General features: G+C 40.6%; 2 protein-coding genes across 56 annotated transcripts in view; one reads left to right on the forward strand and one right to left on the reverse strand.

The window, feature by feature from the left end:
• Window positions 1–12,119, forward strand: part of RAPH1 (Ras association (RalGDS/AF-6) and pleckstrin homology domains 1) — a 99,525-nt gene extending 87,406 nt beyond the window's left edge. For 3 of the 6 annotated variants that reach the window (XM_045851400.1, XM_045851413.1, XM_045851420.1), the window contains one exon: window positions 5–7,365. In XM_045851400.1, the coding sequence (XP_045707356.1) occupies window positions 5–2,011 (2,007 nt within the window). In that variant the 3' untranslated portion in view covers window positions 2,012–7,365. Of the gene's footprint in view, window positions 1–4; window positions 7,366–9,968 lie in introns of those variants that run through there. The other 3 variants (XR_006787174.1, XM_045851428.1, XM_045851439.1) reach the window with 3 other exon arrangements.
• A 132-nt stretch (window positions 12,120–12,251) lies between these two features.
• ABI2 (abl interactor 2) overlaps window positions 12,252–26,306 on the reverse strand; it is an 84,931-nt gene continuing 70,876 nt past the window's right edge. For 23 of the 50 annotated variants that reach the window (XM_045851651.1, XM_045851537.1, XM_045851697.1 and 20 more), the window contains 3 exons: window positions 24,580–24,666; window positions 20,477–20,650; window positions 12,358–12,678 (listed from right to left, as the gene is read on the reverse strand). In XM_045851651.1, the coding sequence (XP_045707607.1) occupies window positions 12,503–12,678; window positions 20,477–20,650; window positions 24,580–24,666 (437 nt within the window). In that variant the 3' untranslated portion in view covers window positions 12,358–12,502. The other 27 variants (XM_045851706.1, XM_045851714.1, XM_045851605.1 and 24 more) reach the window with 3 other exon arrangements.

The raw sequence follows: 26,306 nt of genomic DNA on the forward strand, positions 1-26,306 counted from the left end.
CTAGGCCAGAATGGACTCATTGAATAGATCCTACACCTCCCTTATGCCCCCTTTATCCCCACAACCTAAACTAGTCAACCCCTACACTGCCTCTCAGCCTTCGCCGCCTCTACCGCCCCCGCCCCCACCCCCTCCTCCTCCACCCCCTCCTCCGCCCCCACCTCCCCCTCCCCTGCCCAGCCAGTCTGCACCTTCTGGGGCCTCAGCAGCCACAATGTTTGTCAAGTACAGCACAATCACCAGGCTGCAGAACGCTTCTCAGCATTCAGGACCCCTATTTAAGCCTCCGCCGTCCTCAGTGATGCAGCAGCCTCTGTCCACGGCCTCACAGCCAGCAAAGCCTCAGGTCCCTGTGCCCCCCAACGGAGTGGTGCCCCCACCCCCGCCCCCACCGCCCGCCCCCACCCCTGGCTCAGCTATGGCCCAGCTAAAACCTGCACCTTGCACCCAGTCCCTTCCACAGTTCAGCCCCCCTCCTCCCCCACTGAAGATTCATCATGTTCCGCATGTCATTCAAGCAGCTCCTCCAACGCCCCCACCACCTCCTCCTGTCCCTCCCCAGGCCCCTCCCAAACCTCTTGTGACCATGCCACCAACCAGCACCAAAACTGTGCCTGCCGTTGGGACACAGGCTGTGCCACCTACGCCTATTCCTCCAGTCCCCCCAGCAAAAAAGCAGCCGGCTTTTCCTCACATTCCACCCTCTCCCGCTGCTCCCCCTGGTCCAGTCCCCCCACCCACGTTACCCAAGCATCAGAGTTTCAGCGTAAAGCCGCCTCCCTCTCCCCTGTCCCCAGTGCCCTCTGTGGTGAGGCAGATAGCCAGCCAGTTCCCCCCACCTCCAACCCCTCCTCCTGTGGAGTCACAGCCCTTAAAGCCAGCCACAGCAAATGTAGCCCCACAGTCCCCTCCTGCTGTGAAAGCAAAACCCAAGTGGCAGCCCAGCTCCATCCCTGCCCCTTCTCCAGATTTCCCTCCTCCTCCTCCTGAGAGCAGCCTAGTGTTTCCTCCTCCCCCTCCTCCTCCTCCACCTCCACCTCCACCACCACCTGCCCCAGCCCCGCCACCGCTGCCGGCTACTCCCACATCTTCTCCTGCCCCTGACAAAAGTGGATCTCCAGGCAAAAAGACAAGTAAGACGTCCAGCCCCGGGGGAAAGAAACCTCCCCCGACCCCACAGCGAAACTCCAGCATCAAGTCCAGCAGCTGTGCAGAGCCCCCGGAGCCCAAGAGACCCTCCGTGGACAGCCTAGTCAGCAAGTTCGCGTCGCCAGCCGAACCCTCTGGGTCTCCAAACAAGGAGACCCCACCACCTCCTGCAGCGCCCCCCAAACCTGGAAAACTCAATCTTTCTGGAGTTAACCTTCCTGGAGTTCTCCAGCAGGGGGGCGTGGCAGCAAAAGCGTCTGTCCTGAGTGGCCGCGGAAAGGACTCCGTGGTAGAATTTCCTTCTCCTCCATCGGACTCGGACTTTCCACCCCCTCCACCTGAAATAGAGCTTCCTCCGCCCCCCATAGAGATCCCAGCAGCGTTCTTGGGAAACGTTTCTCCGAAAGTGGCAGTTGTTAGTCCTCAACCCCAGCAGTGGTCCAAAACATCCATGAAGAAGGCCCCCCCGCCCACACGGCCCAAACGGAATGACAGCACGCGCCTCACTCAAGCGGAGGCCTCCGAGCAGCCAGCAGCGCCCACAGTTGTGCCACAAGTGCCCACCTCTCCCAAGTCCAGCCTTAGTGTCCAGCCTGGGTTCCTGGCAGACCTCAACAGGACCCTGCAACGGAAGTCCATCACCCGGCACGGCTCGCTCTCCTCCTCCCGCATGTCCAGAGCAGAACCCACAGCCACCATGGATGACATGGCGTTGCCCCCACCGCCCCCCGAACTGCTTTCTGATCAACAGAAAGCTGCTTACGGAGGCAGTCATATATCAGGCTACGCGACATTGCGGAGAGGACCTCCCCCCGCTCCCCCCAAGAGAGACCAGAACACCAAGCTCTCGAGAGACTGGTAGCTACCATAGGACTTTATTTTCGTGCTGTCTGTAATGAGTTCTACAATCAGCTCACCTGATCATCCCCGAATTCAGGTGTTCAGAGCCTTCTGGTATGTTATTCAGGTAGTGTCCAGCTGTGTGTGTGTGTACACAGTTACATTGTGTGTGTATATGTATATATGTATACATGTATGTGTGTATGTATATATATAGCTGGGAGTGATTGTTTATTCCTTTTCTCTCCTAATCTGAACATGGATTCTGTGTATTTCGGGCAGAAGAGGCACGGAAGGGGGGGTGTGCCCTGTCCCTCATGATACCTGTTATCTGCCATGTGGGTTGGACAAAAGAACTTCTGACGAGTATTTAGAAGGTATTTTGTAAGTCTCCACATGCAGCCTCTCTGTGCATGTTGCGTGTTGTATATTGAGGGATAGATGTCTAACGTGCTGTGTCTCCGTCTGAGAGGTCAACCAGAATGCTGGGTGTATCTGTAGGGCTCTCATGTTTGCTTGATCCCCAGTTGGCTGAAGTTAGAGCTGTCTGACATTTCATTACTATACATAAAGGAGCACTTTAATCAGGAAAGTCTCTCAGCCTCGAGGAATGGGTGAACAGTGCGGTGGGGGAAATTTCAGACACTGTCTGCACACAGTTTTGCATTTGAAGTAAATACACAGTGTAACTGAACCGTGCCAGCCGCAGTGCCGCTGCAGTGATGCACCTGCATCTAGGGCACGTTGCCACAGGTCAGCTCTCTGCCTACAACACGTGGACAATTTAGTACTACAGTCTTGGATAGTTCTTTTAACACTGCTGGAATCTTTCCGTGGGCTTAGTGAAGCTGCATCAGCCTTGGCTTCACAGTCCTTGCTTTGACTTACTCTAAGAGAATATCCAACACAATATCCTGGAATGTTTAGTCCCAGTCTGTTTTGGGGTCACCAGTTACCTTCTTTTAAGTGTGTGCTTTAGGTAGATGTTGATTTTAGGTATCTGTAGACAGTTGCTATATCAAACATACCCATCCTGTGTCTAATATGGTGCATCATTATGAAAAACAAAATCCCCTTCTGAAATGTCTTCGTGTCTTCATCTCTAGAAGGTCGGGTGATTACAAAAATGAACAAAATGGCTCCTGTGCAGGTATCATTGATCAGGTTGCATATGGACTGTAACGTGTAAGACAGACACTTCCTTTCAGTGCGGGACTGTCCTAGAGGGAGGGGGGAGAACAAATGAGGCTCTGGCACAGCAGCACACTGGGATCCTTGCTCGTTGCAGCCTGCGTGCGGGGACCTGTCCGGGCTCCCTGGGGTTCTGTGGGAGCGGTGCAGTCCAAGTACAGTGAGTGGCGTCACGTGCTGTGCACGTGCAGTTTGGCATCACGTGAAATTGTCACTGTGTTGGCACAGTGTGCTCCACGCTGCAATTCATATGTTTTCTCTGATTTTTCCTTTATTACTGAGAAAAATGTGATGATAAACTAACCATTGGGAATAAAATACAATCTCAGAGCTGCTCTTAAACAAAAGAAAAGGAGCCATCCCAAGAATGATAAATGAAAGTCCCTGCCTGTGGTGACTGAGGAGTGCCAGCACTGACTGCAGAAGTCTTCGACGCCGTCCCGAGGGGGAAATGTGCGGTGCACACAGGATACCCATGTGACCCACTCCAACAGTGTTGCATCACGTAGAGAAGAGGGACGTTGTTCAGTGTGGTCATGCGGTTACAGAGCAATAGGAACACATACACCATTGTGCATTTTTGTAAAGCCCTGCTTTAAAATGATACTTTGGGTATCTTTTCAACTGTTCACAAGGTTTGTGTGCATTGTTATGCGTATGAGGTGGCCTTTAACACATCTGCATTGTTAATTTAAGCATGCACAGCAGTGTGTGTAACATGGGTACAGGTTGCCAAGCTCCAGTGTGAATTATGAGTGAAGTAATAATCCCATAGTCTCTGCCTACAGTTTTATATTCCAAGAATCACCCTTATTTGTGAGGTGAAGAGTTGAAAATACGAATCCAGTGATACATTTGTCACTAGGGTTTTTTGTTGCAATGGCGGTCTTTTTTCACTTCAACTTTAAATCACCCACCCTCAACCTTTCTTCACCCATGATTTGAACCCTAAGATACAGCCTTTTTCAGTGTGGGCTTTCCTGGGACTTGTGGCTGTGTCAGTCCTGAGGACAGCCACCCTGGACTGGCGCTTCCCGAAGGAGCAGACATCCTGTACAGCGACACTAGGGACACCAACAAGCGAGCTGGGTTCGAGAAGGAACTCACATTTTAACCCAATCCATTGGCTTGTCTGACAGCAGCTGTTTCTGGAAAAGGCTGTTAACTTTTACGTGTGAAACAACTAAATTTTTTTTAAAAGAATGATACTTTAGATTGTATCTCCAGTATTTAACTCCTTAGTGGGTTTTTGTTGGCATGTAGCTTTGTGGGGTTTGGGGAGAGTTTTTTTGTTTTTGTATTTGGGGTTTTTTTTTTTGAGATTACTCTTGTTATTTTTGTAACCGTTCCTTTTCCCTGGTGTGTTCATGGTAAGCGCCAACTGCCAGATGACACTAGCTCTGTGCCTTTTCCACTGCCTTCGCTCAGCAGCTCTAGCTCAGCCGAGCATCTTCATGTCGAAGACAGTCTGGACAGCCGACTTGGCTCTACTGAAAAATGAACAGCGTGGAGGAACACATCCTGCTGTCCAGGGCAGGGCAGACGGGTGCCTGGCAGAGCTAGTGACACCCTTAACTCAACCACAGATGAGTTCTAAATTGGGTCACCCTGTGCCTAAAGAAAGTTTTGGCACCAACCGGGGAGGTCAGCGACAACTACATCAGGTTTATAGGTATATATTATATATAAATGTCAGGCTATTCTCTATTCAAATTTTATCAGCTTTGCTTTTACTACTTGAATAAATACATGCATTTTTCTTCCCCTTAGTTACTGTAATTCTCACTTGGGAAAAGTAAATATTCTTAAGGTTTTTACCTTAAATTTTTAAAATTTGAGGTTTTTTAAAATGAGAAAGATTGTTGACTCCTGAAAGTTACAGGACACCATTTTCATCAGAAGATTCCAAAGTAAGGTAGACATGGCGTTTTCCAGTCCTCTAAAATCAAGGTGCTCCTGGCCACTGATGGCATCTTCTGCTAAGGGCTGTGAACTCTCTTAGAAATCCCTTCTCCCTGTAAGTTTAATTGCCACTGAAAATAATGCTGAGTTTATCCAGAAAGTTTAAACGACGATAGGGGATCATGAATAATTCTAGTAGAGTGAAAACTCAGATCAAGGCTAATAGGAGCTGTGCATCCAATTAAGTTTCAGAAGCTGCTATTCTGGGAAAATATAGTTAATGAGCTTGTGTCGAGAATGTAAAGTAAATTAGCATGAGAAAAATGTTCAGGTAATGATGTGGATTGGTTTGATTTGACTATCAGGTCACCAATGGAACCTTGTGTCACCTTTTCCCCCTCTGCTAAAAGCAATTTTATGTTATTACAAACACAAGGTAATTTTAAACAAAACCATTTTTTAGTTTTAGACATTACCAAATGTTTTAATATGCCTGCAGAGCTAACAAATTATAACTAATGTAATCTCGCATATTTTATTCAAGTATAGACCAATTAAACCTAAATGACTCTGACTTGCTTTAAATGAAATAGGAATAATAATTTGGGTTTATACACTTGATAAGAAGATTCTGTCTCTTTAGTAAAAATCACTGTAGGTTGCAAGTACCTTTTGGCACTTTGAGTTTTGTTTTATACACTTGACATCATTTGTATAAAACAGGGTATCTCTAATCCTGCAGGAATATATGACACTCATAAAGTTGAGATTTGATCCACAGAGAGATGCAAGTAGAAAAATAAAATACCCCACTATCTTTTAAGATTTATTTTCCTTTAAAAATCAAGAGAACAACATTTCTACACCTTCCCAGTCTGTCCCACAAACTAAACAAGTGCTCTGTTATTGTTATACACGTGGAAGGTCTGTATTATGTGGAAAAGAAACCTGACATTTAGTTGTAAAATAAACTTGCTAAATAAAAATAATCCAACAATATACTTGATAAACAACTGAAGGACAAAATCTCCAATTGGTTTGCTCTTTGCTTGTTGAATAATAGACCATTTTGAGGAGAAAACAGGATCTGCTACAATCCCCAGTGCCTTGAACTCTTTTGGAGGAAGAGCATAAAAAAAATCTAACAAGCAAACTTTGAGGTGCTAACGAAAAGAGAAGGAAGTTGAGTATTTCTAGTTTACGCAAAAATAGAAAAAGTGGCTATCTCACAAGAGATGGCTTCATCTACCTAAACGGGGACTGGCTGCTTTCTACCAAAGACATTGAGAGAAGCAAGTTGAGTCAGGGTGACGTGAACACTACACAGTTAATGGATGGCGAAGTTCAGAAGTGAGTATGCTGATTGCAGGCGGCTGTTAATTCCAAGCTCTAAGTGTTGAAGCCTCAACCTCCTCCTAGGCAGAATATGCTTGCAGCACTTAAAGGGAAAAAATCTTTGCATTTTTGGGAATGTCCATTGTTTAAATGTATTGTAACCGAATACCAAAAACTGCCATTTTCCATGATTGCCGTCTCCTATATTTTTTTCTCTATTTGTAAATAATCTCTCCTAGAAAATATGCATTAACTGGAATGTTTCGAATGATTTTGCTTAATTTTATTATCAGCCACTAGTGAACTTTTATAGAAATGTACATGTAAAAGAAAATATCATTAGCTTGTGTTAAATGGTGTAAAAACATTGTTTACTATTTTAAAGGAAAATTGCACATTATATTTTACTGGGATTGCTCCCCCTCTTCCCATTTCTTCAAAAAAATTGAGTCAATGCTCACACTGACATGTAGGCTGTGAGAGCTTTGCTATTTACGTGAATAGAAACAATGTAGGAATATACTTTTTTAAAGCATGAAAAAGAAAGCAAAAGGAACTGCATTATAAAGTACCCAATAGAGGACACTATTCAAACGATTGTGCACAGCTCGGTAAAGATGAAGTTACAATTTTTCTTTCACCGTTACTTTCTTCTGCTTAAATGTACGCTCATTTCATTATGTGCCTTGCTCCCTGATTGTGCAAACCTATATATAGAGAGAGATAGAGATATATGAGAGAGATCTATTCAGTACTACTGACGATGTTTTTTGTTCTACTGCTGGATTAAGTTATTTTACAAGTTACTCTTGCCAGTTACTGTCAGTGAACTATTGTAATGACTTAGGACAGTAGTCATACAGTCAGTGTAAATTTGTTTTTCAATTATATGTTTTCACTATGTCAGCTTACCCAATCCTTAATAAAAAAGAACAGATTTCATTTAAATATGGGGGTTTTACTTGACTGTTTGTGGATGGGCACCATTAAGAACCTGGTTTTGCTATTAATGTTGGGGTACCCAGCAACAGGTAAGCTCTCCTTTTTGTATTAAAAGAATTACATGTATTTGGAGGAAGTGATGAGAACTTCTATCCCTATTTTTGCAAGTAAACCTAACTATTTAGAACAGCTGTCTTGAAATGTCACAGAGATGAAAACTGTCTTAAGGCAACATTTAAAATATTTGAAATTTTTAAGACTTAAGTAATAAATAGGAGCTACCTCGTTTAGAGCAACAGGGAAGGATTCACTTCCACACTTAAACTTACCACCTTAGAAAGAAAAGAGGTTACTCACATAAATATATTCACAAGACACTTACACTTCATGGGATTTTATTTAGGTCAAGGTCTTAGTACACAGCAACAATTCCAAATACAATTTCAAAATTAAAAAGTGAATGCTCCCCCACTCATGGGGGTGGTTTAATGGCACACACAAGAAACATTACTGGCAACAGACTGCTCCCTCAGGTTTTCTTGCATGGTTTCTGCTTAGACCACCAACCCTCACTCCTGGGAGCTAAAAAGTACAACTGGCCAGATGACAAATTGTTTACGTTCTCTTTGTAAACCACTTTGTTGTTAAGGAGAAAGATTCATGGACACAAAATACGATAAAAACTGCTTTATCATAGAATTCTAAAGTTGCAAAAGATGTTTTTATTTTAATGTGAAAATAAGCTTTTTGGTTTTTTACTTTTGGGGGGGTTGTTTTGTTTTTGTAAAAAACAAAACAAAAACCTCAAGATACTTAGCAAGGATTATCATACACAAGCTAGGCCCTGTCATTTCATTTGTCAGTTTTTGAAAAAGAACTGTGCGACTCTCAATGAGAAATAGGAACAAAGAGCAGCATAAAGGAAACTTAAGGTAATGAGTGCGATGATAAGGTAATGAGATGCCCCTGTGTAACAAAAGAAATGCTTTATAAGGCTCACAAATAAGGCTGTTTGCTGTGCTCCTGCCAGTGCTGAAATGATGTGTCTGTTACATACACCTAATGCAAAAGAACATTCGTACTGTGTGTAGTTTTGGAAGGGTTAAAATGAAGATTTTCCTAATTAAGGTTGCACTTAGTATACTCCTTTAAACAAATTTGAATACTCGGGTGGTATTTATTGAAACATAGCATATCTTTTCAAGTATCTTCCTGAGGACATCAAGTATTAACAAATTTTAAAGAAACACGGCACATTTAATTAAGACAGTTGTAGAAAGAGTACCAAGTGGCACTGAGTCATAAACTTGACCATTATTTATTATCTGTTATCTGAAATAAAACATCATCAGTAAAGTGAGATTGAACTAAAATCTCATCTAGCACTAAAATTCTATGACTCTTAAGTTAAATCATGTGAGGGAAATCGTCACCTTGACATCACTCGAGAGTTCCTGGCCAAATAGCTGGGAAGTAATTCAGATCCCCATTCTTTCAAAGACCTGTCATTTCCTCCATCAAATGCTTTTCAACTGGAAAGGTGGCCATGCTCTCCACTGAGTAGAAATGATAAGAAAAATGAAAGTTCCTAATGCAGAAGGGTCACCTACTAAAAGAAAATGAACACAAAAGGATAAAAGCAAACTACCATTACTTTGATGCCTCCTGGAAAACTCAGGTAAATCATCTTTAATCAACCTAAGACTGCCAAGGAGCAGCTACTTTACAGAAATCACTGAAGAGCAAAATTCTAGTTGGGTAATAAACAGAAGCAGGAGGGGGAAAGCACAGAGAAAACATCTCACCCAGTGAGTTCTAGGAACACTGCAAAAGTAGCAGACTGCTGCCAACCCTAAGGGGCCCCTGAGGGAGATAGAAAGCCAATAGCCAAAAGGTGGAAAATATTGAGCCAGAAAATATTCGTATTTCCAACACAGCGGCTGGATCTCTCAGGTCTAGATTTTGACAAATTGACACTTTCAGGTTTACTGCCTTGGCCATAAGGTCAATGACAACAAATGTATTTTCATTCATACCATCATGGCCTTTCTAACAGTACTACAAAAAAAAAAGGAACAACTCTTGAGTCACTCCTTTTTACATTTTATTTTTTTAAAGGAAATAGGGAGTGAACAGCGAGTCAAAAAGACATTTCAGAAGGAAAAAAAATCCCTCTCCAATTAGATTCTCTTTATCCTGATAATATAGTTGCTTGGTGGTCAGCACATTTTAAACTTAGATGACCTTCGCCACAATATTATGTAGCATGTAAGATTTCCACATTCATTTGGAATTCCTACTGCCCACTGTTTCATCTGGTTTATAAAAAGATAAATGGGGAAACTTACGCTAAAACAAGAAATACTACCCTCACAGACTATTAGTAGCATGCACTCTATGAAATATTACATACATTAAAAGTCCCCAATTACTGTAGGCCTGGCCCATCATTACATAGTATCCTTCCAAGACTATATAGAATTCAAAACTGTACAAAAATGTAAAGTATGTGGAAAATCCAACATGTATCTTTTAAAAACAAAAAGTTCACACATTAGTACTAAATAATATAGAAAAACATCGGCTGACCCATGGATCCCCCGCTGCAGGTTTCCAGGACGAAGCACTTCCGCAGTGTCTTCTGCACTCCCCAGTCCAACGGGCCCAACAGGCAGCCGACCGCCACCGACGCCTGCTGCACTGTCGTCTGCTGTCGGTGTGAGCTGCGGAACTATTTGCTGGATTCCAAAATCCCTCTGCCTTATTAAATCCACTAAGCTTTCTCAGCAAAAGGTATTTAAATAAATAATTGAAACATCTAATTTTAAAAATTTTCCTAGTTAACTCCAACAATAAGAGTTTAATCTATACACGCATAGGCTAGGTTGGGTCCATATGAAGCTGAAAGTTCAGAGGACACTCAGGGCCTTTACTTTAAAGAAGAACAGAATAATGGATGTTGAGGTGACACAAAAGCACAGAGGCAAAGGTAAAGGCAAAATCACTGGCGTGTGTGTGTGTGTGTTGGGGAGAGGAGGGGAGGGCGGACTGCAACTTCACAACAAAGTCTTGATAAGGGAACTCTGTACCTGGGTTTCAGTTAAATAAATGGTGATGAAGTTTTGTGCTCAGATTCACAAGTGGAATATTAACCTCTGCCTTCACCATCTGAATTCCCTCACACACTACTGCACACATTCATCTTTCGTCAAGTTCCTCTACCTGCACTATCTCACCTTCAAGGCCTGCATGTGAATTACAGTTGATCCTTGAACAACATAGGAATTAGGGGCACCGAGACCTGTGCAACTGAAAATCCACCTGTAACTGGACCTCCAAACTCAACTACAGTCAGTCCTGGGTATCCATGGGGGATTGGTCCAGACCCAATACCTCCCCCCTACCCCATGCCCACATACACCAAAATCCCTGGATGCTCCAGTCCCTTATACAAAATGGCATAAAACAATGCACACAATTGGTCCTCCACATCTTTGGGTTCCCAACCGCAGATTGAAAATACTGTTTTTAATTGTAACTGGTTGAATCTGCAGATGCAAAACCCAGAGGTATGGAGGGACTATATGCTGATTGATTTCAAAATCCACGTGTAAGTGGACCTGTGCAGTTCAAACCCCTGTTGTTCAAGGGTCAACTATATAGGCAGCTATTGCCTTTCCCCTTTGACCCAGCACAGGGAAGTCACCTGACAGAGCTCTCTCCAGGCTAAGTCGCTGAGACAGTGCTGGGCCTGACCATGAGCTAGTTCATCACCAGGTGTTCACCTGCTGAGCAGCAAAGCCCTCCTGGATTCTTTTCAGTATTTCTTACACTGATTACAGAAATGATTAAAGCCATCAACCTACCAGCTACACTGAACTTGAAGCTACAATGGGGCAGATTAAAAAATACTGTTTCTTTCAAAGTTCTATCAGTTTTTAATCTATGTAATTGGATAAGTATTTGGCCTTATCCCACTATTCTTAGTCTGAGAAACCAGGTTCAAATTCTTACTAAGGGAAGCTACTTCAAAAGCCAACCACAAAATCAGGTGAGTATTTACCTTTTCTAGAGTTAAGTGAGTAAACAACTCAGCAGCACCTAACACTGGCCGTTAATAACATTCCAAGATTACAGTAGCAAGCCTCTTATACCCAGTGACTATCAAGAAACGAAAATAACTTTTCCCAAAAAGAATGTTTTTCTAAATAGTGAAAGTAAAGAGATAGTTGGTCTGATTTTCAAAATGCTACTCCTCAAACCAGCACCTGAGGCAAGGATTTAGGATGCCTATTGGGCAGCACATTTTTACAGTTCAACCTCTTCCAGAACGTTAAGAACCTTCATGCCTAGCTTCGCACGCCCACCTCAGCACATGAACCAGGCTTCCGAGCGTCACTCATCTGGGTGCACAGGCCATTAGCGGCAATGCAGTCTCACGCAACAGCAGCACGTTAAATTCAAACTGGCAATTTAACCACCCTCAGAATGTTTGGAGACTCAGCTCATCATAATCTACAAACTGAGAAACATGAAGGGATGCAAATCAGTTCAGCATTAACTCTGGTGCACCTGAGTGCCGAGAGAATGCAGGATTTACAGTGTTAAAGAGGAAATGAGCCATCTGAAACAACTAAAAATGGTTAAGTATGGTATTCAAATATTGGTTCCCTCCTCATACAAGTGGAAGAAAGTGCAGGGGATGCAGTAGCCACAGGGCTGGCTAACCCTTTTAGCACAGGCACTGAAGAACATCCAATGCAATGCTGGATTCTGCAGGAGGAGAAATCCCACAGGTGTACAGTATTCCTGAGAAAGATCCCAGATTTTTGTTCTGAATCAGTCTTAACCTGATTTGTTTTACATAGTTTTGCTGTTATACCTCCCACATATTCAGAAATGGTCACTTTATTTCAATCCAGACAGCTCAGCATAGTACAAATGATGACAGAAAAATCCATTTGTTCACACTCAGCTTGCTTTTTTGTTTTAATACTGGGGGATAAACGGAGTTAAAAAAAAAAACAGAAGTAGTTTTTATCATTTGTATCCTTCATTCACTTCACTGGAGGGGAATCCCAGGGCCTTGTGATAATCTGGGAAGTCCTGACTATTTCTGTGAGGGAAACAGCCCTGCTGAGCTTTATTCGGAATAATGCATGATAGACTCGACATAGTTCCCGGGAAAGAGCCCAGTCACTCCATTCATAACTCCCTCATACCAACCATCGTCGTTCTTCTTGATGACATAAATAATGGCTCCTTCCTGAAAAGACAGCTCATCTTCCTTGTCTTTTGTATAATCATAAATGGCCACAACTAGAGGGGAAAAAAAATAGGATGTGAAAAGAGTAACATTCCCACAAAGAGAGAACCAAAGGAATATCCATCCTTTCTGAAATTCTGTAGCAATTCAAATACTGTGACTTTCTAAGCACAGACTAAAACAACTTTTTTCCTAGTACCCAGTCTTGTACAATGGGACTCCATCTTCTTGGGGAGGTTAGGTTCCAAACCGGGTAAATGGCAAAGAAAAATTACAGTCAAATTACCCTTCAACAGCCTGTGGGAAAACACCTCATTGAAGAGAGACACAATCCCAGAACTGGGAAAGACAACTGTTGAGCTGAGCTTGTGTTGAAGCGCTGCACTGTGTAAAAACATGTATCTGTAAACATTAGAATTACACTAGTGCGCTGAGATACACCATGAGAAGCAAGTGAGAGAGTGAGATGGACCAAAGGAACAGCAAGCAGATTTACATCTCCTCGCTTTCTGGAGCCCATGTCCAGTCACTGAGTAGGATGATGGTTGAATTCCCACAGGGTTTATTTACTTTTTAGAGAGGGGGGAAGGGAAACACTGCCCCCACCTGGGGACCCAGCCTATAACCCAGGTATGTGCCTTGACCAGGAATCAAACTGGTGACCTTCTGGTTTGCAGGGCAGCACTCAACCCACTGAGCCACACCAGTCAGGGCTGAATTCCCACAAGTTTTATGTGCAAATGATGGGACTCCACTAAACATAGTCTTTCAAAACACATGCTGTATTATGCTACCAATTTAACATATCCCCATAATAGACCAAAAGTGTTATGAAAACCAAGATGCCCATAAGGTCTCCTGAGATTTTCACTGCTTAAATAATTTGGTAACTGGGGTCTTTCAGAGATATCTGGGACAATCTCTGGTTCCTAGGGATTACATCTACCTTAACAGTTTAGTTAACTTGGCATAGCCTGTAGCTTGCTCAAATCCTCTTGAAGATTTACATTTCTTCACAAAAAGATCTTACGTATTTTTTTATCACTTTGGATTTCACTCCAAAACAATCTCCAACTATCCATCATTCTGAGAAGCATATACTGACTCTTAATTTCTCATGCAACTTTAATTCTCCTATCAACAAGAAAGAAACAAATTACAGTAGGAATTTTTTAATGTAGTGCAACTTGCCCCAATTAGCATCTGTTTCTGGTCTGCTTTAGTAAAATTAAATGGCTTTCTTAAACTCTGAATATTTGCTGTTATAGCGCCCTGTAAATACTTCAGAGAAGCCTAGAAAGAGTTTAGTGTGTATTTCTCAAAATACAACCAAACCCCTAAACATAAATATATAATTCAATGACAAACAAGTTCAACAATAAATGTAAAACAAGATATTTACTATTTCTATTCAACCTAATATTTTTTAGCATCTTTCTTAGTTAAGAACATTCTCAATGCTTACAGAAACGCAAACCCATTGAAAAGCAATTCACAAGAGAAAAACCCTGAGTACTGTTATTCCACCCCCGAGAGCTCTCCAATCCAGCACTTCCCCCGTCGTCGTAGTCGTCGTGGTCGTCATCATCAGGATCCCTTCCCAGGCCAGTGCAGCAGTCTTTCAGCAGTATTCCAGCTGAGGACCACTGCACTGGGGGGGACCACTGGGGGGACCTGAGGATTTCCCATGTAGTATGAGTGACAGATGAGTTGGGGGAGACTCCTTCTACAGTCTCAAATTTTATAAATACTGCTTCCAAAAACTGATGTGTTTAAGATGATAGCTTCAGTCAGGCATCGGTCATAAACGTTCTCATTTCCTGTTTATCAGTCTCCCACTTAACAAAAGTACACTGGAGCGCTGTCTTAAATACAAACCACCTCTGGGTGCCAAAGAAACAATTAAAAATATTGGTGTGGCATTTTACAAGTTAAGTAGCTCCACTCCGTTGCTTTTAACAAAAATTAAGGCTTTAGTGGAGATAATCATAAAACATTTTTAAAGACAGAACATTATTTGACTTTTGGCAAACCACTCTGAAAGAGCCGAGAGCTCTGAGTGACAGTGGTAAGCACTCCCACCCGTGTCTGCTTACTCCCGTGAACAAGGTTTGCAGCCCCACGGCCTCAGTGGGGCCCATCTCTTCCTTAGAAAGGTGTCCAACCTGGTCTTCCCAACTCTTATTGTCCTTCTTAATGTACTCCACACTATTATCAGGTAGCTTTTAAAAAGTTACAATGCATGTACATGGAAACTTATCATTGACCTGCTTTAAAGTCTGCCATTTTCTCCTACCATCAGATTTTTTAAAAAGGAAAAAGACCCAAACATCTCAGCATGGTATTCAAGGCTGTCCATCACTGATTACAACTGCCAACACTCACGCCCCAGCCACTCTCCCTCCAGGAATCCCCCTCCTTGCAGATGGCACCCCTCCCCAGGCCCCAAGAGGCCCCTTCACTCAGAGGACCACCCCCACAAACCGGGATGGCCCTTCCCAGCTCTCTTCCCTGCCTGAGAAATTCCACTCAGCATTTAAGGGATGTCACAAATGCCACATCCTCTGCAACGCTTTCTGGAATCCCTAGATAGAATTAATGCAACTATTCATTTTTTGACATTTATGAGTGGAGCATCCATGCTGATCTTTAGAGATCAAGACAAGTTGTTGTCATCTTGTGAGGACAGAAATGTTGTCTGATAAACTACCATACATTGTTGATATTTCCACCAGGAAGTTACACCACAAGCTGAAAGAACACAGGAACAGGTGGCTCGACAGAACTTAATGCTAGTAAACCGCAGAGCCGAGACTCCGTCACCCCCACATTGGCCAGAGCTCCAGCTTCGGGCGATGGTTAATAATTCGGGCTCTGGGGTTACACCACCTCGTTCAAATCCCAGCTCTACCAGTTATTAGTTTGCAAAACATAATTTCTTTTTACTCAACTGTATAGTGGAAACTAGAACAGTGCCAACACTTCAAAGCACTGTTCTAGTAAATGAGGCAATATACAGACAATACACAGTAGAGGGTAAACAGTCCGTATAAATGTTAGCTTCTTTCATTATTATTCATAACTATTATGACATACTGCCTATTCTGTAACACTAACATACTCTGTTACATTCTGTAACAAATTATTTTGAACCTGATTTCCTAGTTTGCAAGATGGAAAAACTGTCTTACATATGTGGTAAGTCTTATATTGTAATAAGTCTTACATTATATTATGCCAGGCACAAAATAAATACATGAAAATATGTTTTCTACCCAAGTTAAATCAATATACATTATCTCCTCTTGACTAGAATGGGCAGTAATCAATGGTTAAGATAAACCTTCTCTTTTGGCAGTTTTCAATCTTGGAACTATCTGAAGAACTTTTACAAATTCTGACACAATCCCCCATCCAGATTCTGATTTAGCAGGTCTGGAGGTGCGGACATAAACACTGTCTAGGTAACTCTAATATGCAGGCAGGATTAAGAACCAAGTCCTAAGGTCTGCCCTGGCCAGTGCAGCTCAGCGGATGGAGTGCCGGCCTGTGAACCAAAGGGTCACCAGTTCAGTTCCCAGTCAGGGCACATGCCTGGGTTGTGGGCCAGGTCCCCAGCTGGGGGTGTGCAAGAGGCAGCAGATTGGTGTGTCTCTCACACATCCATGTTTCTCTCCCTCTCTTTCTCCCTCCCCTCCCCTCTCTCTAAAAATAAGTAAATATTCTTTTTTAAGAAAGAACCAAGTCCTAAGGTCTAAGATAGCAAAATGAGTCATTAGGCAACAGCCTTAACATTTACACACACGCAAACAAAAACACAATCACAAGCTGAACACAGTTGGTTATGTTTCTGTTTTGCCAGATAGATTAAGGAAGAGCTTATTTGGTTTTCATGTTTTGAAAGACCTGAACTTCAAGGAAATAAACTACACCTTGAAAAACATCTTAGGGAACAATTTAAGCATATTCTTTTAAACTTTAAAGTTACCTGGACTAAAAACAAACTTAGTTTCCTCTTACAAATCTCTACATATTTTAATAACACATTCACTGAAGAATCAATTTTTAGGAAGCAAAACTTACTGTGCTTTTCACTTAAGTAATAACTGGGCTAATTTTGCACAGCTGAAAACTGTTAGCACTTTGTCTAGGACAGCATTAAAATCAGCCAAGTAGTTTGTAAAACATGGCAAAGCCCAAGGCCACATCCTAGTATACTACCTTGTCGGGCTCCTCTTCCCCCTTAAATACAACTGTAGTAAGGTATAATTTAGACACAAAACACAATCATTTAAGTGTTGAGTTCAATGAGTTTTGACAAAGATATGCACCTGTCTACATGATAAATGTATAATGACTACCAGTGATCACATACAACATGCTATCACCCCCAAATTTCCTCATGCCCCTATGTAACCTCCCTTACCCACCAGTACTGGTTCCTGAAAACCACTGATCTAGACTCACTGAGATGGAGTCATAAAGTGTGACTTTTGTGTCAGGTTCCATATTGTTGCTTATAACAGTAATTTGGTTCCTTTTCACTGCTGAATAGTATTTCACTGAATAGATGGATATCCCAGAATTAGTTTATTCCCCAGTTGATGTTTCCAGGTTTTGGCTATTATGAATAAAGCAGATGGGCATTCAGGTCTGTGTGAACACACGTCCTCTTTCCTCTTAAGTAAACACCATAGGAAGGATCTGCCAAATCAGGAGGTCGGTATATGTCTACCTTCATAAGAAACTGCCAACTGTTTTCCAACGCGGCTGAAACATGTTGCAATCTTATTAGAAATGTGTTAAGAGGAGCTACAGTTTTACCGCACTTTCTCCAACACTTGATATTATCAGTGTCTTTAATTGTAGCCATTCTAGAGGGTGTGTAGTGTAGTGGTACTGAGTTCGGTACACAGTGTCTTTAATTTACATTTCCCTAATGACTAATGATACTGAGCATCTTTCACGTGCTTATTTGCAATTCATGTATCTGTTTGGTAAAATGTAGGCTGAAAAGATTTTTCACCTTACAAATTATTTTTCACCTTAATGTATTACTTTGCAAATATCTGAAGAAAAGTTTAATACAATTTATCGATTTTTTTCTTTTAAGCTTCATGTTTTTTCTGTGCTCTCTACAAGATATTTTTCCCCAACCCAGAACGTAAGAAATTGCATATGGATATCCAATCGTTCCATCACTATTTGTTGAAAACACTGTTCTTCCTCATCGAATTACCTTGGCAACTTGATCAAACAATTTGTGTGTGTCATATTTCTGGATTCTATATCCTCTTCCACCGATTTATATTCCTATCCTTACATCAGTACCACGCTGTCTTGAATACTGCAGCTTCTCACTAGAACTCTGAAATCAAGCAGGTGACATCCTCCAACATTAGACTTCTTTTCAAAATTGTTTTGACTATATAAGTCTTTTGTATTTCCATATAACTTCTAGAAACTTCTTGTCAATTTCTACAAGATTGACTTCTGGAATTTTTACTGGGATTGCATTTAGTTTATAAATGTATTTGGGAAAAACAGATCTCTTAATAATGATCGAACAGCATAATTTCTCTCTCAATTGAAGGCCTTTATTAATTTCTCTTAATGTTTTAGTTTTCATCATGCAGTTCATTGATATATTCCATTAAATTTATCCCTAGGAATTTCATATTTTATGTTATTATAAAAGTTGTTTTAGAAGTTTCTATCTCCAAGTACTTGTCACTAGTATATAAAAATGCAATTAATTTCATACATTGACCTTGTGGCTGCAACCTTGCTAAGTTCAGTTTTTAGTTCTACCAGCTTTTCGTAGATTCCTTAAGATTTTCTATATGCTATCACATCTTCTACAAAAAAAGACTATTTATACTATCCCACATATCTGTTGTTCTGTTTTTAGTTTTTGTTTTTTCTCCATGCTTCATTTGCAATTTCTACTGTTATATCTTCAAGGTTGCTGATCTTTTCTTTCCAAGTACCACTTGAGATACTATATTTTTCATCTTCAGAAATTCAATGTGGACTTTTTAAAATATATATATATATTTTAGTTAAATATATATATTTTAAATATATATATTTAAATATATATTTAATTAAAATATTATATATATTATATATAATATATAATATATTAAATATATTTTTATATAAATATATAATATATAAATATATATAAATATATAAATATATATTATATATATAATATAATAATAAATATTATATATATATATATATATATATATATATATATTCCAATTCTCTCTGGTGTTCATGTTTTCCTTTACCTGCTTGAAGCTATGTGGCATTATAGTAACTATGTAACACCCCTGTCTGGTAATTCCACCATCTTAGTCATTTCTGGGTCTGTTTCTATTGACTGACTTTTCTTTTACTTATGAGTTATATTTTCCTGCTTTTTTACATGCCTTGTAATTTTTGACTGGCTGCTGGACACTGTGATTCTGACTTTTTGGTGCAGTGGATTTTGCAGAACAGTGCTGAATTTGTCCTGGAGCTCAGTTAGGTTACTTGCATCAGTTGGATGCTTTCGAGCTTTGCATTTAAGCATTTGTTAGGGCAGCAGGCAAACTTTAGTGTAGGGCTAATGTGGCCCAGTACTAAACTTTTGAGGCTTCTTCTTAATGCCTTGTACATTACAAGTTTTTCTGCTCTAACTGGTTTGGGAGCATGAACTCATTCCAGGCCTCCGTCATCTCCAGTAATTTTTCTGCCTATTGCTTTCTGGTTTTCTTTCTCCACTATCAGTTTATTCACACATACACACAAATCGGTACTCAGTCGTAGACTCAAGGGTACCCTTCTACAGATCTCCAGAGCTCTGTCCTCTGTCTCAGTGTAGCTACTATCTCTCTGCGGCCTCCATAAACTCTGACCTCTATCTCCTCTATGCAGTGAAACCCCCAGGCTCTGTTTCTCCCGTTGGTTTCCACTTCCTCACACTACAGCATGGAAACTGCATCTCGGTAGCAAGCCAGGACAATCAAAGGCTCAGAGTTTCTTCTCTCTGGGGTCATCGTCTACCACTGCCTGCTGTCCAATGTCTCAAAACCATTATTTTTTTGTATTTCTTTCTGGATTCCTGTTTTAGGAAAGAGGATAAATTTGATTATTGTTGTTCTATTTTGACCAAAAGTGGCAGTCCACAATTTCTTAACATAAGTTCCCCAGATGATTCAAAATGTGGAGTCGGTTTTGAGACATAGTGAGTAGTTTTAATTTCCTTAACAGAAAACTTCCTGGAAGACAACATACTTTTTTCCTGGGCTGATTAGCACTGATAAGATTTGGAAGCTTGTGTCACAAAAGTGCCACGTCGTAGTTAGCTAATGTATTCAGAGAAATTTTTCAATTAAAGAAACACCCAAAAAAACTTTGTAGGGAAACTAAGAAACCATTATTCTTTGGAAGAAAGTTTGATATGGAGATATTTAAACTAAAACATCTAATATAAGATGTCACCAAAGAATGCTTTATAAACCATTGGGGTAGGAATAACTAATAATTTGGAAAAATCATCCTTTTCTGAAGGCATCCCAGAAAAACCCTCCTTTTATTTTTGTCTTACAGAAACCATTCATAAAAAGCATGTTCAATAGAAAAAATACACAAACATCAATAAAAAATAAAAGTCACAGAATTTTACTAGCATGGCTTTTAAAACCATAAAACTTGCAAACCAAATAACAACAGGTACTAAAAACAAAATTTTACTTATCAGTAAAAAAATAAGTGAACAAAATTCTCTTCAATACCAGTAAATTTCATCTCTATGTACAGATTCCTTCCCATCCCTCCAGATACCCCTCTGAAACTTACCCTTCTCCAAATAAGACCTTGGAGCCCACGGCGGGTCCTCTTCAGCATAAGGATCACTATACTCAACCACGGCGGCCTCCTCCTCTTCATAATCTTCCGGGGGAGGAGGTGGAGGGGGGGATTCATCAAAGACTGGTTCTTCCACAGGTGGTGGTGGTGGTGGTGTATCTGAAACTAAGAATGTACAAGCTGATACAACTACACCTAATGCAAAGTTCAATATTTCCTAATCTTCTATGTTCATGGACCATAAACCTGGACTTGAAAATAACAATCTCTCCAAAAAATGAGTGGGCAAGAGAATTCCCCCACCAACTATAAATTCCCGGTCTCCAACCATGACTTTCTCCTCCCAATGGGCTAGTATTTATGGATGCTGAATAAAGTTTAACCAAAACAATTATTAACTGAGCCTCTGAAACCTGTTTAGGTTAATACATAATCCTCTTCTAACTATAATCCTCAGAGATCAATATAGTTTGGTTTTAGATGGTATCCAACAATGAGTGGTTATCAGAAATACTAATAATTTGTATATTTATATCTATAGTTGATGTATAAAAAGTTAGAATGAGTCCAGTGAATGGTCAAATTTTAAAATCTACCTCCTCTTAATGAATTTTTAAAATTAGCATCTTACCAAATTAACAGGGCAGAAATCACAAACAAATTTGGATACTCCATTTTGTTTTGTTTTTATATACAGAATTTCAACTAATTCAGACTATTTTATAATGCAGAATTTCTCCAAGGTAAATATACAAGGATTATTTAAAATATTGAAAATGTCTTTTTAATGAGATCTGCTTCCACAGCTCAAGTATCAACAAAGTAATGTGTAAAATATTATCTACAAACTCAGGAACTCAAAGCTTTTTAAATGCTTGGGATATACTTGAGCACAGTTCAACAAAATAAACTGAATAAAGAAAGATGAATCCTAAGTAGGTAGCTCAGTTGGTTGGAGCGTCATCCTGAGTTGCTAAGAATGAGGGTTCAATCCCTGGTCTGGGCACATACAAGAATCAACCAATGAATGCATAAATAAGTAGAACTAAATGGGTGTTTCTCTCTCCACCCCACTTCTTCTCTCTCTGGAAAACCAATAAATTTATTTTTAAGAAGTAAAAATGCTATATTTATCAGTTGTCCAATTTTAATGGGCAGCACAAATTCTTTTTTTAAGAATTTATTTATCTATTTATTTATCTATTTATCTATCTATTTATTTATTTAAGAGAGATGGTGAGGGAGGGAGAAAGAAAGGAAGAGAAACATCGATGAGCGAGAGATACATCACTGGTTGCCTCTCGCATGCTCCCAAATAGGGACCCGGCCTGCAACCCAGGCATGTGCCCTGATCAGGAATCAAACCTGTGATATTTTGGTTCACAGGCCGGCGTTCAGTCCACAAATTCCTATTTATCAGATACCAGTATTGTTTCCATGAAATTCTCTAAGCCATTTGTTTATTTTTCCATTTTTTTATCTAACCCCACTGATGGAATCGACCAGATTTCAGAAGACTGCTATTGTCTGGTGAGGACCAGCCACACCAGCTGTGCGCCACCCCCATCCCAGCACTCTTCCCATCGGTCGTGCCACTCTGCACTCAGCAATGCGCCTGCTTGATCAAAACTTTACCCATTAACAAACAGTTCTTGGAGTCCTGATGCATTTTTAATAAAAAAAAATGTATGTGACTTTGGCATATACTTTATGACAAATTACATATGGTTGGAGTAAACATCAACAATATATCCTATTTACATTTATAAGGTAAGGAGATTGCCTTTAAACAATTCCACAAAAATACATCCAAAGGAACTCTGTCTTTCAAAACAATCACCTTGACAAATTGTGTAATAGAGTCATTCAAAGATGCTGCCACTGCTCATTTTTATATTTTCTAATAGCTGCCTGAGAGCCAGTTTAATAAGACGAACAAAAGGCTACCATTTTTTACTTAAAATATTCCAATTATTCAGCTAGCACTTTAGAATACATTATTTCATTTAATTTTTACCTTGGGAAGTGGTGTTTTTAATCTTCATTTTTATGGACATGGAAGCTGGCTTTCCAAGATTAAAGCAGCCTACAGTAAGTGGAAGAGCAGAAACTGGAAAACCAATGTTCATTATCTACTCTACCTTTAAAATAATGCCTACCCTGGCTAGGCACTATGCTCAGCACTGGGAATGGGCAGTGGGCAAAATCCTGGAGACGTGGACAACCGAACTTTCCCTTTGATTAGGTGCAGTAGGTGCTTTACGTCATTAAGTAAAATACAGAAGTAGACCAAACCTCTTGCATGGGTTTCTGAAACCTGAAAGACGAGTAGAAGTTAATGGCCAGGGGGTGGGATGGAGTGGAGGTGGATAGTCCGTATCAGATGTAAAGAAAAAAACAAAGGCAAAGCAAGAAAGCAGGACTCCTTCAAAGAACTGACCGGAATTCAGCAGAAAGAGGCATGAGGAGCTGAAGAGGACTAAGCAGGAAGGGCCTTGCAACAGTCTGAACTCAATCCCAAGAGCAATGGGGAGCCAGAGGAGGGTTTTAAGAAGAATTATAGGACCATAGCTACACTACTTAGCACAGTATAATTGGTTCCAAATAATTCCAGACTTCTTCAAACATCAATCTTAATGCAGAGTGATTATCTGCTACCATAGGTACCTTCAAATAATGTATTTGAAAGCTATGAAGATAATCCCATAAGGTATATCTTTCCAAGGTGAATGTTTTGAATAGGACGACATTCATTTGAATGTATTAAGTCCTACTATGTCTTTAAAATCAGCCACGGCACACCTCATACAGTTTCTTATTTTATACATTTTATAGGTGAGAAATGTTTATGACTATGGAAAGAAATGAGAAAATATAACCCAAAAGGCAATCAAACTGTGGTAAACATTAGAGTTGCTCATGGGGTACCCTCCAATATAGACTGAAGTAACACAGAAATGAGCAAATAGAGATACAAAGGCCCCTGAAAGAGGGACTGGGCCCTCAGTCCAGTAAGACTGGATTATAATCAGTTAATATACATGAAAGAAATGTGTCAATAAAAAGAGGGCATATAGTCAGCTAGGGAAGCACAAAAAAGGAGGGACTAAAAGTTTCTGCTATGTGTCGGATGCTTTCCTAAGTGCTGGGGAACAGCCTGTGAACAAAACAGGCAAAAATCCCTACCCTCCCAGAGCTTACATTCTCATACTGGCAACGCCCATCTCCAAAGGAGCTCGAGTCCTAAGCAACAGAGTGCAAACGTCTGTATCCCGTTGGTGAGGCCATCTTTATTATGCGATGTGTACACTGGGCTACTTCAGCCTGGTAACATTAAATCTTTCATCAAAGTAATTCCCTTGCACAGATTCCATGCCCATCAAGCAACTTTATGATGATGATACAGTTCCTCATGTAGACTGCTCACAAGAGAATTCATCTACCGTAGAGACTGCTCACTGGTCTCTGTGACAGCCATTCATCAGTGAATGTTGATACAGGCCTGCTGCTATGCAGACATCAGTCTCCTGAGCTTCCTTAATACGTCTGTAGGAGAAGACTCAATTTGTCAATAAAATTGACACGGCTCAACACCAGACCACAGGTCAACACCAGACCACAGGTCAACTTGAATTCACTGCCAACCTATGAGGCCTCTTGGGAAACAGAGTGGCAGTTTGGTGCCCTGGGGCCTACCCTGACATTTTTATACCTGGAATCACAGGACCAGAGGAAGATTCTCAGCCCAGCCACAAAGCCTTAAAATTCCAGCAACGGGAAACTGGACTATACTTGTCTGAGCATCCCAGAGATGGGACAGCTGGTGACTAAAGAGCATATCCTCAGATATGATCTTTCGTTTCTTACATGTGCCTCATGTTATTTTGTCTCTTCTTCGCTACCAGATTTTAAGTTATCTGAAAGTAGACAATTTCATCTTTGTTATCTTATCCCTACCAGCTGTTCATACACAGACTTGTTCATAATGTTCAATGCTTGAAGTATCAGTGAAAGAATGACTATTTAGCCAATCACCTGTAATGACATTTTACACCTACAATCTGATCTACAGCATAAAGAAGACATAAACTTACTATTTTCTTGGACTCTGGCCACAAATCCCATTAAAGGTAACTGAGGAGTTACCTGTAGGATGGAGGGAGGAGGAGGAGCAAGAGATACTGTAAAAACAAAAAGGGTGTGGAGGATAAGGGGTAAGGGCGAGTTACATTAAAAGAAAAGGATAATACAATAAAACATATAAGGAGGGAAACTACTAGGCACAAACATTTATCAGATGTAGTAAGGATCCTCTTTGGAGGGATAATTAATTACACACAAAACAACATATTAGAGGAGTTCCAATAAAGTTTTTAAAAATTACGACAGGAAGCATTCATCATATAACAGGTCTTCTCTAATATAAAATGTCAAATTGATTTTTCATACCAATAACCGTATCTTCTAAAAGAATTTCTTCAGGCTATCAAAAATAATTTGGGTTTTTGGATTTTACCCTGATGGTTACAAGTTTAAATATTTGTCAGTACAAGAGAAAAAAACCACTACATCCCAACATCCTAAATTTAGACTTTCCATTACATTAGCAGGCAAATTAGCTGGTTCTTCATTAATTAATTAATTAAATATTTACTGGCTTCCTACTAAGTGGCAAGCACTCTACTAAGAGACCAATATCAAAACCATTCTCTGACAGTCGAGTCTGTGTTATTACAATTTTTCATAATCCCAATTCACAGCATGGCCTCAAGCAGGTCCATGTTCTCCACGACCCTACACGAAAATGTTGGCCTCGTTCCAATAATCCTCCTCTCCTCCTCAAATCTCAAGAGACAGTGTCTTTCCATCTATTTCTAACACCTGGTACAGTGTCTAGTGCTAGTAAGCCTTCAACAATCGTTTAATATATGTGGGTATACAAATAAGCCAGATATGTGCCAAACAATGTCCGAAGATTAACTCTACAGTTATAGTTTCCTTCAGGATGGGTATAAAGTATGGCATGCATCTTCTTATATAGACAGAACACCTTCATTAGCTCCAAACTATATTTAAGACTAATAGAACTAAAACAATAAATAAGAGTCTTTACCCTCAAAGTGATCACATTCTAACTGGAAATAGTAAACAAAATAGTAACATTAGCCCAGCAGTATCTGTGGCAATGCCCTGGAGGTGGGGTGGGGTGGGGTGCGGTGGGGTGGCGGTGGCAGTGTCACTGGGAGTGGGAACAGTGAGGAAGACCACACAGATGTGACTTGACGAAATGGAGTCTGACCGACTCAGGCAAGAGTTGAGAAAGACAAGCTGAGAACTGAGTGAGGAGAGAGGCTCAGAGATGACCAGCTCACAGGACTGGAAATGTTTCCTATGTCTAGCATAAGGTACCCCAGAGAGAGAAAGTACAGAACCCAGAAGAGTGAGCAGGTGGGTAAATAGGGAAGGATCTGACATCTAGGTGAAAGAGTACTTAGTGGAAAGAGATTGGACTTTTTAGTCAGCCATCATCAGAGAACCTGATTCATCATTTTGTTTGACATCGGAACAAGTTAATTAACTTCTTTGTGCCTACTCCATAAATGTGATATAAAAAAAGAGATAATGCAACCTACTTTACAGAGTTCTTACAAATTAAAAAGGACAAAAACCCGACAATGTATGCAAAAAGCCTAAGTCAGGGCCTAGCACAAAAAAAATAAAGGCAGTAGAAACAGCAAGAAAAGAATTTAGTAACTGTTAGAAAAGAGTACTTGGTAACTAAGTATTTGGCCAATACATGAAGGAGAGCAGCAGCTACAGA

Source organism: Phyllostomus hastatus, unplaced genomic scaffold (genome assembly GCF_019186645.2).
Source record: "Phyllostomus hastatus isolate PE091 unplaced genomic scaffold, TTU_PhHast_1.1 phas_contig_137, whole genome shotgun sequence".
Lineage (NCBI taxonomy): Eukaryota > Metazoa > Chordata > Mammalia > Chiroptera > Phyllostomidae > Phyllostomus > Phyllostomus hastatus.